Source organism: Haliaeetus leucocephalus, unplaced genomic scaffold, assembly GCF_000737465.1.
Source record: "Haliaeetus leucocephalus isolate CR32 unplaced genomic scaffold, Haliaeetus_leucocephalus-4.0 Scaffold150, whole genome shotgun sequence".
NCBI lineage: Eukaryota > Metazoa > Chordata > Aves > Accipitriformes > Accipitridae > Haliaeetus > Haliaeetus leucocephalus.
This window is the reverse complement of record NW_010972586.1, coordinates 68,438-79,695: the sequence shown is the minus strand read 5'-3', so window position 1 is coordinate 79,695 and position 11,258 is coordinate 68,438. Positions and strand designations below refer to the sequence as shown.

Below are 11,258 nucleotides of genomic sequence, written 5' to 3'. Positions count from 1 at the left end.
ATAGTCACTTCTGAAAGACATTCAATACAATTATGTTATTGAAACTTGCGTAATTAGAGACAGGTAGATAATTCACAAAGTAGAATTTATGACAGACCATATAACAGGTTTTGGTACAAACCTGCCCATGAAACATCATTTGAAATAGAGTTTCTGTTTTACATTCTTTCTTTTTCTTAATTCATCAGAACAAGTTATTGCTATTAATAATGACATTCCAAAGACACACTGCACCTAGATTTGATGACTTTTGTTTCCAAGTAAACCTATGAAGTGCTGCCAATAAAAAAGAACACGCCCCCTATGATGTCACATCAATATGTTACTCATTAACTGATTTTAAAAACTAGCCTGAGCTGGAGTCATACCAAGACTGCACTTCCTATAGCACTGAAAAGCCGTGCGTTTCATAGGATCGCTCTAGAATTGAACTTACCTAACTCTGCAGTTGGCTCCATTAAAATGATGAGAAAAGGGAATTCCTTGGAGGACTCCGTTTTTCATTCTGAAAGTCAGAACAGCTTCCGAAAGTCAAGTAATGACACCCCAGTCAGCCCTACAGATTGTTTCGGATCAGTATTTATAAGGTAAATCCTGATATGTTTGAGTGTTCTGTATGTACTTGATGCCGGGGGGGGGGACACGGCAGCAACACAGGAGGTCACTGGGACAAATATACCAGTGAAAATACCCTGATGGGGAAGCTTAATATGAGAAGGCAATGCATGCAGAGCTGATAATTTCACTCGTGTTACTGATTGCACTGGGAAGGGGAGCGCTACTGCAAGGAGAAATTTGTAACAGCGGACAGGAGGGCGTTCTCTCTTTCCTTATCTATTATACTGAAGTAGGGCTTTTAATGTATATAGCACTGTACACTACTAAACTCAAGTCTTAAAATTACCTCTGTGAGGTCATGCTGTCATGGTTTAACCCCAGCCAGCAACTAAGCACCACGCAGCCGCTCACTCACTTCCCCCCCTCCACCCAGTGGGATGGGGGAGAAAATCAGAAGGAAGAAGGTAAAACTTGTGGATTGATATCAGAACAGTTTAATAGAACAGAAAGGAATAAGCTAATAGTCATAATAACAATAATAAAATTACAATAATAATAAAAGGATTGGAATATACAAAACAAGTGATGCACAACGCAATTGCTCACCACTTGCCGACCGATGCCCAGTTAGTTCCCGAGCAGCAATCCCCCCCAGGCCAACTCCCCCCAGTTTATACACTGAGCATGACATCGCATGGTATGGAATATTTCTTTGGCCAGTCTGGGTCAGCTGCCCTGACTGTGTCTCCTCCCAACTTCTTGTGCCCCTCCAGCCTTCTTGCTGGCTGGCCATCAGAAGCTGAAGAATCCTTGACTTAATATAAACACTAGTTAGCAACAACTGAAAACATCAGTGTGTTATCAACATTATTCTCATACTGAATCCAAAACATAACACTGTACCAGCTACTAGAAAGAAAATTAACTCTATCCCAGCCAAAACCAGGACATATTCAATACTTTCTATAGTATTTGAGTGGATCTCTGTCCAAAACAAATGTAGGCTTTATTAGAACAGGGAATTTAAGAAAATATTTTCATGTGTGTTTTGGCCTATATGAAACTTTACAATGATTATTAAATCAAGTTTCAGGAGAAAAGCTACCATAATCACACGGAGTACTCACAGAAGTTGAACGCTTGCATGAATGAATACTACTAAAGTGTTTGCTGATAGAACAACTGCAAACAATTTTTAAGGGGAAATCTGTTTTCTTACTTTGAAGGGTAGACTTGTTGGAGTGCAGACTCACACTGAGGTAGAATTCATCTCAATGAAGAGTTCTGGACAAATCATGCACATTTTAGACAGCACAGATGAAGGAGGGAAGGCAGTGTCAGAGGGTTACTGGCACTTACCACTTATCCTTCCCCATCTACTGCAGGAAAGAGACAAGTAAACATCCATAGTATTTATGTCAACCCATTATGAATAAAATAGCTTTAAAAAGCTATTCAAAGTAGCTTTAGACATTTATTGGTTCTTAACCAACTTGAAAATTCTTTACCAAGCGCTGTCCTTAATATCTGCTCAGTGCCCAGCCACCCTGAAGAGTGATTTGGAAGGAGCACTTCTAACTAGTCTTTGTGTGGCTGAATTATGTTTCTTTGTAGCTGTGCACAAATTCTCTATATGGGGTGACAGGTCATATCATTAATTGGGTCACAAGTATAAATAAGTCTGCTGGCCTCATTTTTCCTCTTTTGAAATGTTATTAGGGCTTTTTAATATTATATCTGCATAACGTCCCTTCTTCCAACTCGAATGTCAAAGAGATAATGTCCAACAGTTTGAAAAGAGAGTAAGGAATCAGGAATTTTAAGTTTTAATTAGAGCTCTCAAAGGATCTTACCTAGAACTAATCACTTAGAGCCCGTTTTTTTTTAAAAATCCACATGTGTTTTTGTATGCCTCTCTTGATCTCATTTTCTGATTAGGCATGAGACATGAGTACATACAGTGGCGTATGGAGGGTTCAACACAAGTAGGTGATGTTTAACCACTTCTAATTCGGGCAATAAAAGTTCTCCCTCTTCTCTGTCCAGCCCAGAACACTGAGCAGACAGATTTACCTCCTTTTTTATTTACCACCAGATAACCAGTACACAAAAAGCTACCATATATGCTCTGATAGGAACACGATCAGCCCTTACAAATAACAGAGTCCTTTGACTCAGATTTCTCAATAATCAACCTGCCTGCCAAGTAGCAAGTGGCAGAGGCAGGCCTTCTAGAAATTCAGTTTACTCAACTGCTGTTTCAGTAAGGAGGGTAATATGATCATAAAGCCCTGCTGTGAAACTACACTTCTATCAATAGCAAAGATGGAATAGCAGGCTGCAAATACTAGATAATCTAATAAGAATAATGCATGATTGTACACAATAAGCTAGTAGCTGGACTGAGCTCTCACCAAACTTGCTTTTCATGTGTTTGTCATAGTCATGACACACTTATCCAGACTGAGTCACATGAAAAATCCGGGAAAATGCTTGTGGGAAAAAGAAATACAGGCTCTGCATTTTTAGGTACTATTTTCAATACAGTCTTATTTACTTAGAGCATATTTCCAATATATGAAGATGCATCCACAGAGAAAATTTACTATATTAATGATTGTTCTTGTTCAACCTGATTATTCATGCCTGATGACAAAAACTGAATATATGCCTAAGTTTTTATATACATCTGTTTTCACCTCACTGTAATTGGCACCATGTGGATGGGCACAAATTCGCCAGAATCCACGGGGTTATTAACATTTCAGACAGGGGAGCTCACAGTTTATCACCATGGCAGCATGTTATTCCTGACACAGAGCAAAACTGATTTCAGAAGCAAATTAAGACTCTGGAGCTATAGCTGAGCTGTCAGCCATGCATAATAGATCAGAGATTTGTATTGATAAAAGTATTGGCCACATGTGTATGCAGCATTTTATCAGCATCAATGTATAGAGTTGTTCTGACTTTAGAACAAAACATTTTGCAGCAGTCCAGGTCAAAATATTTGCAAAAACAATAGGGATCTCCATCATACCTTTAGAGCCCATCCCTATAATGTGAGTCAATGCCCTGCATCCAGATCTCTTCAACTTTAGAAAAATCTGAAGCCTTGTGATTTTGTCCAATCTTCAGAATGACCCTGAAAAAATATATTGAGTACAAGAGAATAAGATTTTTAAGCAATTTATATCAGGACTACTGACCACCAGCTCTGTGAATGTCATACTGCTATGTATGTTAGCATCAACCCTAGCAATAATCACATGCAGGTTGTATACCAAATGCTTATGTTAAAAAAAAAAAAAAAAAGTGAAGATTCAGCATTTGTCAGCAATTTTGATATTAGGTAAAAATTATAAATAAGTAAAAAAAAATCAGAAAAAATTACAACATGGAGAGGTATGTTTTCTAAAGGCAAAGCCATGGAAATGGGAGCCAAAAGGATCCTTGACTCTAATCCTGGCTTGGCAGTTCATTTGGTGCATTGCAATGTGTACATCAATTAAAACAGAATCATAGAATGGTTTGGGTTCAAAGCAACCTTAAAGACTGTCTAGTTCCAACACCCCTGCCATGGGGAAACACAATACTTGCGTTTTCAATCTGTGAACTGGCATTAATATTTACTTATCTTTTGCATATAGCAGAGTAACAGAAAAACTGTGTTAACAACTTGTAACAAAAAGATTGTTTTGCGGCATTTGGGTTTTTGTTTGGACACAAAAAAGGATCCATACATTCAGGTTTTCTCTCTGAAGATTTTTGGATGGGAATGTGAACTTTTCTAAGGAAATCTACTTCTGCGTTGGAATTATACCCCTCAGAAACATCCAACGCACTGCTGTAAGGCTGAGACTTAGTTCAGACTAATCCAAGCAGTCATGTTAAAGAGATAAGCACATACCTACCATCTTCTAAAAGGTGCGTTGTCTTTATAGCTCAATTATGAGCACCTGAAACACTGGCAACCACTTTACTGCTCAATGCACCTGGGATTTGGCATTCACCCTATGTGGCCTTGCTATGCAAGACATATTTATGTTTGCGGTTTTTTTTCTCCAGAGTAATATAGCTCCTAGTTCTCACGAGACAAAACAGTAAATCTATCTGGCTCAGTAGAATAGCTTATTATTCACAACCCCATCTGATGTAAAGACTGTGAGAGAACTGATAGCACAATTCATTCTTTCACATTATCTTGTGTCCCTCACTTTAATCTCCCTCTCCCCGGGCTAAGAACAATCCTTTCCGAAGCTCCTGGAAAGTCTGGGTGCTATTTTTTCTTGTGGAATAATCAATTTATCCTCAAAGAAGCTGTGCTAACTTTCACTTTCTTACATACTTAACATACCATGCTGCTGCTCTTCAGAGACTGCCAGATGACTAAAGGTTCCTCTCAGCAAAATGATCACCATATTTAGATATACCGTGAATGTTTGCACGCATGTATGCATATCTGGCTCAAAGAGGTATCCATGTGCATTCCTTTATGATACACAGATTCAATAACTACATACCAGCATGCACATTATTCATTAGGCGCACATAATCTGTTTAATGTCTTAAACATACTGTTGCACCTGGATTGAAATTTTTGTCCATGTTAGCTGTATACAGAGATGTCACACTTGGATGTCACCCAGGATTTCCTTTGGATATTTATAAGCAGAGGATGACAAATCAAGCAAGGCTGATCCACCACAGTAGAACAAGCAATATTTGTATTTATCTTTTCCTGCCTAGCTGGCCAATATATTAAATGACGGTTATAAATGGAGAAAAAAGGATTTCACTGCCATGGGATTTGGTACTTTCATTATAAATTACAAGATCTAGGCATCACAGCATTCTAACAATGCAATCCATGAGGCATCCAGGGCAATATATTGCTTGGGAAATGTGCCATGACTGCTTTTTTTCTCATGAACCAAGAGGAGACACTGATCTGTGTTTTTCAGCGAAGTGCCAACTGGCTGAGTGCCATCTCATTGGTAGCAGAACTGAACTATTACATGTCACAAGTTTGCTTTTTTTCAGAATATAAGCAAGTCGCCATGAACAATTTGGAGAAAGATGAATGTTCCTTTACTTCACCAGCTCCACTGTGTTTTGCCATTAACCCTCCTTCCTGTACTGTTCTTTTGATCAGTGTAAGATACATCACTAAGACTCACAGTATGCAGCTTGTCCTCTGTGACTCTACACAGTAAGTTGTGTGAAGGTCATTGGTATCAAAATGGCAGTAAATGTGCTGATGGAGTACATGTACAATGTGTTACACATTCACTAGGAGTGTGGCTGACACCACATTACTAACACCCCAGAAGTTTTATGTGAGAATTTCTCTCCTTTTTCCTGCTGGGTGCTACAGTACATAATTATAGTGTAGTCTACTTACTTCATCCAATTGCTTCAGTATTCAGCCACAAGGAACAGCCTCAGCGTGCCTCACCATTTGTGGTGAGAAACGCTCTAACTAGCTCTCAGCCCAGCTTACTTCATATGCCCTATGCACTTCCCCGTCCAAAGGGGAGTTCAACCAATACAGTAATCTAGGCTCCTTTAAACAAAAACCAAGAACAGATAGGCAGATATGACTTCTAGCAAACTGCTCAGAAGAAACCAATCACCTGATATAGGTCTCTATAAAGCAATCTCACACTTTTAAAAACAAATAAGTTACTAAACTCTTAATCCAGGCAAGGAATGAGGATCAATTGGCCAAAACTGCTTTTCACTCCTTACAAAATTGCACCACCCACCGTGTTCCGGCCCTAGTCATCTTTTAGAGACTATTTACAACCTTGGTTTACTCCATTTATTTTGGGCATACTTCAAGTATGCTGAGTGACTTGCAGATGTTTCTGAACATTCCTCCTTGAGGCAGGAGTATCACCAACACGAGATCGGATCAGGTATGGCTTTGTCTAGCTGGGTCTTGTAACGTCCACAGACAGAGTCTACAAGTTCTCTGGGCAACTTCTTCCAATGCTGCACCACTCTTACAGTACACTTTTTGTCTTTCCTAGTCTGTACCTCCCAAGCTGTAAGCCATTTCACTCTGGTTTGTGGCTGACTTGCATATATTCTAGAAATCAACACTTCTGAGTTTCAACATCTTTCCAAATGTCTATAGCTTGTGTCTCATACTATCACAGCTCCTTTTTCTATGGTATCTAACATAAGACTGCCTTCCTATCATGTTTCAACAGAGTACTATAAGGACTTATTTAGCAGGTCTCTCATCACTTAATGGCTTCCAAGGCATTTGAGTTGCTTTCACAGAATCCTACCAGTGCAGAATATCATACAGAAAACTGAAGACAAGACATATAATGACCTATAATCCAAAAGTACCTGTATTCACAAACTGTTAAGGCTGTATCTCTTTGTACCTTTTCACACCTGCAAAGAAGCACAGAAGAATTGTCTACTGAGGAGAAGTGTGTTCATAGTATACAGAATGCCAGAAATCATTGTACTAATTTTCTACTTTGTTCCTTCCCAGGGAAGTTTCCTCACATTCAGTCATGCTGATACTTGCCATATAAGCTGAGAAATACTTTATGAACAGCCTTGATGACTGTACTGAAATAAAACCCCAAGACACACAAATACTGTTGATTAAGACAATCCCTAATCCTTTGTATTTCCAGCTAGATTGTCTTTTTTTTTTTTATCATTCATTGGCAATATCCTATCCAAGAATCTCTAGGCATGGGTAGCAGTCCTACTGCTTTTTACACTGACCTTTCCAGTGTGTCTCACTGGGCTCCTTTACTCTTCTTTTTCTCATGTCATTCAAGCTAGGATTCATAATTATTCTGATAAATTAAAGAAGCAGTCTGAAAAGAAGACCAGAGTGAAATTCAAAAAGGATATGCAGAAGGTCATACTTAGTCAAATCTAACAATCAGCTGCTAATGTACTAGAGGAGAACAACATCTCAGTTGTCCTTTGTAAAAGGTTCACCAGGTCACAGTGGTTCAACAATTAAACTTGAGCCAGCCTCACTCTGCTGTGAAACACATAAACAATTTACTATGAAATATAAACAGTGGTAGTGTATATAGTACAGATGAAGTAATCTTTTAATCTTGCCTCCATTCAGCCTTTGTAAGGCTTCTGGTGTCCAGCTTGGGGCACTGCACTTCAGAAAAGATCTGAACCTATTAGAGAGAGTTCATAGGAAAAAAAGAAGTGCAGAAAATGCAATTTATACCTTTTATCTGAGGCTAAAAAGAAGAAGAAAATGGGGGAAAATGGGAGACAGTTTTTCATGTTCTTCATATTGAATACATTAAGAAGCAATGGCTTTAAATTTCAGCAAGAAGGATTCAGGATCACTCTAGAGATTAGGGAGGACTTCCCGTGGATGACAGCAAACACTGGAATTGATTGCCTGGATACATTACTGACGTTTAGGAACAACTTAGACAAGTGTCTTGTCAGGGATGACCCAGGAATAGCAGGCCTTGCTTTGGGATAGGGAATGAACTTGATGACTCAGTGAGTCTCTCCCCATTCTGCTTTTCTGTGATTTCATATATCTTAAGTCTTTTTTTACCATGAAAGTTCTTCCTATTCTTTCATCTCTAGTTTTTCATCTTTTGCTGTGTTATACATAACATTGATATCGAAACCTGATTATTGAAAACCCTCAACCCTCTCTGAGGCTTAATGTAGTCTCTTCAGAGCAGGAACATGTCAATTTTTGCCTACATGGCATCACCAGTACTGCAGGTATTAAACAGTGATCAGTAATTTTATAGTACACTAATTTCTCTTTCTCTCTGCAATCTGCACTTGACCAATTAGACAAAAACACAGTCCAGATTTTCACACAACAATGGGTCTCTGTGGGTGACAGTTTGGTCTTCACATACTTGCTTTACTGTACCTGTATATATGAGCAATTATAACTGTACAGTAAAAGGTCCTTTGTGGTTTTTTGCATATGTAAGACTTGCTACAGCATACCAAAATAAAAGCATAAGGTTTTCAAGTATATTCCACCCACACGAACAGCTGCACAGTTGACCGTTTTATATAGGGCACTCCTCACTACATATTACTGAGAATCCTGGCATTCAGGACTTCTATCACTCGTGAGTGTGTCCTTTCAATCTAGAGCTCCTGCACCATCCACAGTTTGACAAAGCTTGGCCACAGAGTTTCTTTTTCAAATTCTCAAAAAACCATGAGCTATAGTCATTGCTTATTACTGCCACTGTCTAAGAAGGCATGTATTGACAATTTGCCAGAACCAAGTCTCTTACAAAAGTGAAGATATCATGATATGGAATAAAGTATTTAGTAAGGATTCATTTTTACTGTCTAGGCTGCTGGCATCAATTTATTTGAATGTAAGCTTCTTCTACAGTAAACACCTTGACTAATTAAAACAGAGCTTTGCATACCTTGAAAATGGAGCCAGATGACACTAAAACAGAGACCGAGCTCCAGAAACCAAGCAGCTCTTTTCCAGTTTGTGCACCACTGTGGTAGAGGCAGAAACCTCTGGAGATGAGTGAACAAAACAGTCTGTGGTAGCATTTATCTCCTGTAGCTAAATCTGCCAAAGACTGAAAATCTAAGCACTGAAAAGGCAGCTGATTTTACTTGTTCAAATATCTAAAAGTCAGATTCTCACCTACTGTAAACCAGCATTGTTCTGCTGGAGTGGGTAGAGCTACGCAAGAGTTATTCAACCGCAAGTCTGCCTTCAGCCTCAAAATTAGGACTAAAATAGCAACTGATACCTTTCTAGTGCAATGAAAGGCCTCCAAAAATGAGATGAAGGGTAGGCAGTCACTTTTCCTACTGATTCCAGACATACTGTACCTGCCTTGGTAGTGCACGCTGATATGAGAACAATTCCCAGGGAACCCAAAAACTCATACAAGCTGCTGCACTCCAGCAAAGGGTCCTGGGTCCAAATGGACATAGGATGCCAATGCTGCCTTCCCTGGCTCTTTCAGTTCCAGCTCTACTCACAGCCCAGACAGCTGAACTGGGGCCTATTCTGTTATCGCTTGGATAAATGGGATGCCACTAAACAGCCACAGGTTGCGTCTGGCATAAGGGGGTGCGAGAGGCTCTGCAATGCAGTGCCAAACCTGCTCAGGTGCTCCACAGGGGAGCATAAGTCAGCAATCAAAGTCTCACAGGTGCAGGACTTAACAGGTCTGAATAATCCTTCTTGTAAATTACATCTCATTTCTTTTCCACATGCACCTTGTTTTTCATGTTAAATAATACATAAACATTAGTTAATGTCTCCCAGAAATAGAGCCATTTTAACTGTCTTCCCTTTTATGCAGCTTGGCAGATAGTCTTCAAATTTTCTTGGACTGGAGCTAATTAAACCCACCTGGTCTAGCTAAGACCATACAGCAATCGCACATTTTCTACAGGATCTGTGTGCCCAAGCAGCTGTGGCAGTCGTGAGCTTTTTCACCATTAACACCTCTTTCTTTTTACTGATTTCCTGAATAAATTGCAACAGTACCTAATACTTAGTTCTTGCACCTTCAAAATACAGCATAAGTATCAGGCAATCCTAACAATACTGTCAATCCAATCAATCACTGGAAGGTCATTGATTTGCTTCATACATCTTTTAATCTGAAATGTAAGTTAATATCTATCTCCTACCCTGATGCCCACTAGCAGAGACCACTCTCCTCTTACCTCTTGTGAACAGTCCTGCAGTTAGGAAGAAAATATATTCTGTCATTAATTCTATCAATATATCCTAACACATTAAACCATGAAAATAGACCTTTTTGTAGAGATGTTACATTGAACTCTCATCCCAAGGTTGGCCTTCGTTAGATTGCATCATTATAGCCACAGACTCCGTCTTTGCTTTCTGAAAATATTAGCTCACCAAAGCGAACCCCAACTTGGATATTAACCAGGTAACGAAAACATTTTTCATCTGCATGTTGACAGCTTGTGTCTGCCCAGCCAGATGACTGGTGCCAAAAGCTGCCATTTAACCTCTCTGAGGGCATGCACCTTCCCTGACAGCCCCCCCAGCCCAAGCCACAGGAAGGCTCTGCTCGCTCTGGTTTTTGCACATGAGATCATTTCCTCCGCAGCCAAACCAGCGTGGGGTGCTGCTGAAGAGAGAGGAAACAAAAAAACCACCTGAGGCAGCCCCAGATGGAGGGATCAGCCAGTCACCGCAGCAGTTGGTGTTAGTACAGCTGTCTGGATGCCGGCATCGGCATTTGGACTACCGCCTGCTCCAGAGGGACGCTGGGGGCGCGTGCTGACAGAAACCTGTGGAAAGCCGTTTTCCACGAGTTACTGCCGGCCTGCAAACTCTCTCCCAGGCCTGGCCAGGCAGCCTCGCGGGCCGCGCCGTACGCCGCCCGGCCCGGCCGCCTTTTCGCCCCCTTCCCTCCTCAGACCGCGTGCGGGCGTGTGAAACCGCATCTCCCGTCCCCCCGTATGAAACATGACGGACGCCTTTTGTTCGAGCCAGCGGGAGGCAGCGTCTCACGCCACAACGTCCCGACTGAGGAACTCAAGGCGCGTAGCGGATCGGCCACGCGGGGAGCGCCTCAGTCCCTTCGCGGCCGCAACCGGGGCCCACCTTCCGCCGCGGCCCGCGGCGGCAGCCAGCCCCCGGACGGGCGGAACCGGTTTTTAGCGGCTTCCCGCCGCGGGCCCGTGCTCCGGCT

General features: G+C 40.9%; 1 protein-coding gene across 1 annotated transcript in view; it reads left to right on the top strand.

Annotated features, from left to right (window-relative positions):
• Positions 1-462: 462 nt before the first annotated feature.
• GRAMD3 (GRAM domain containing 3) overlaps positions 463-11,258 on the top strand; it is a 43,505-nt gene continuing 32,709 nt past the window's right edge. Inside the window, exon 1 of the mRNA XM_010561681.1 lies at positions 463-587. Within this exon, the coding sequence (XP_010559983.1) occupies positions 463-587 (125 nt within the window). The remainder of the gene's footprint in view (positions 588-11,258) is intronic.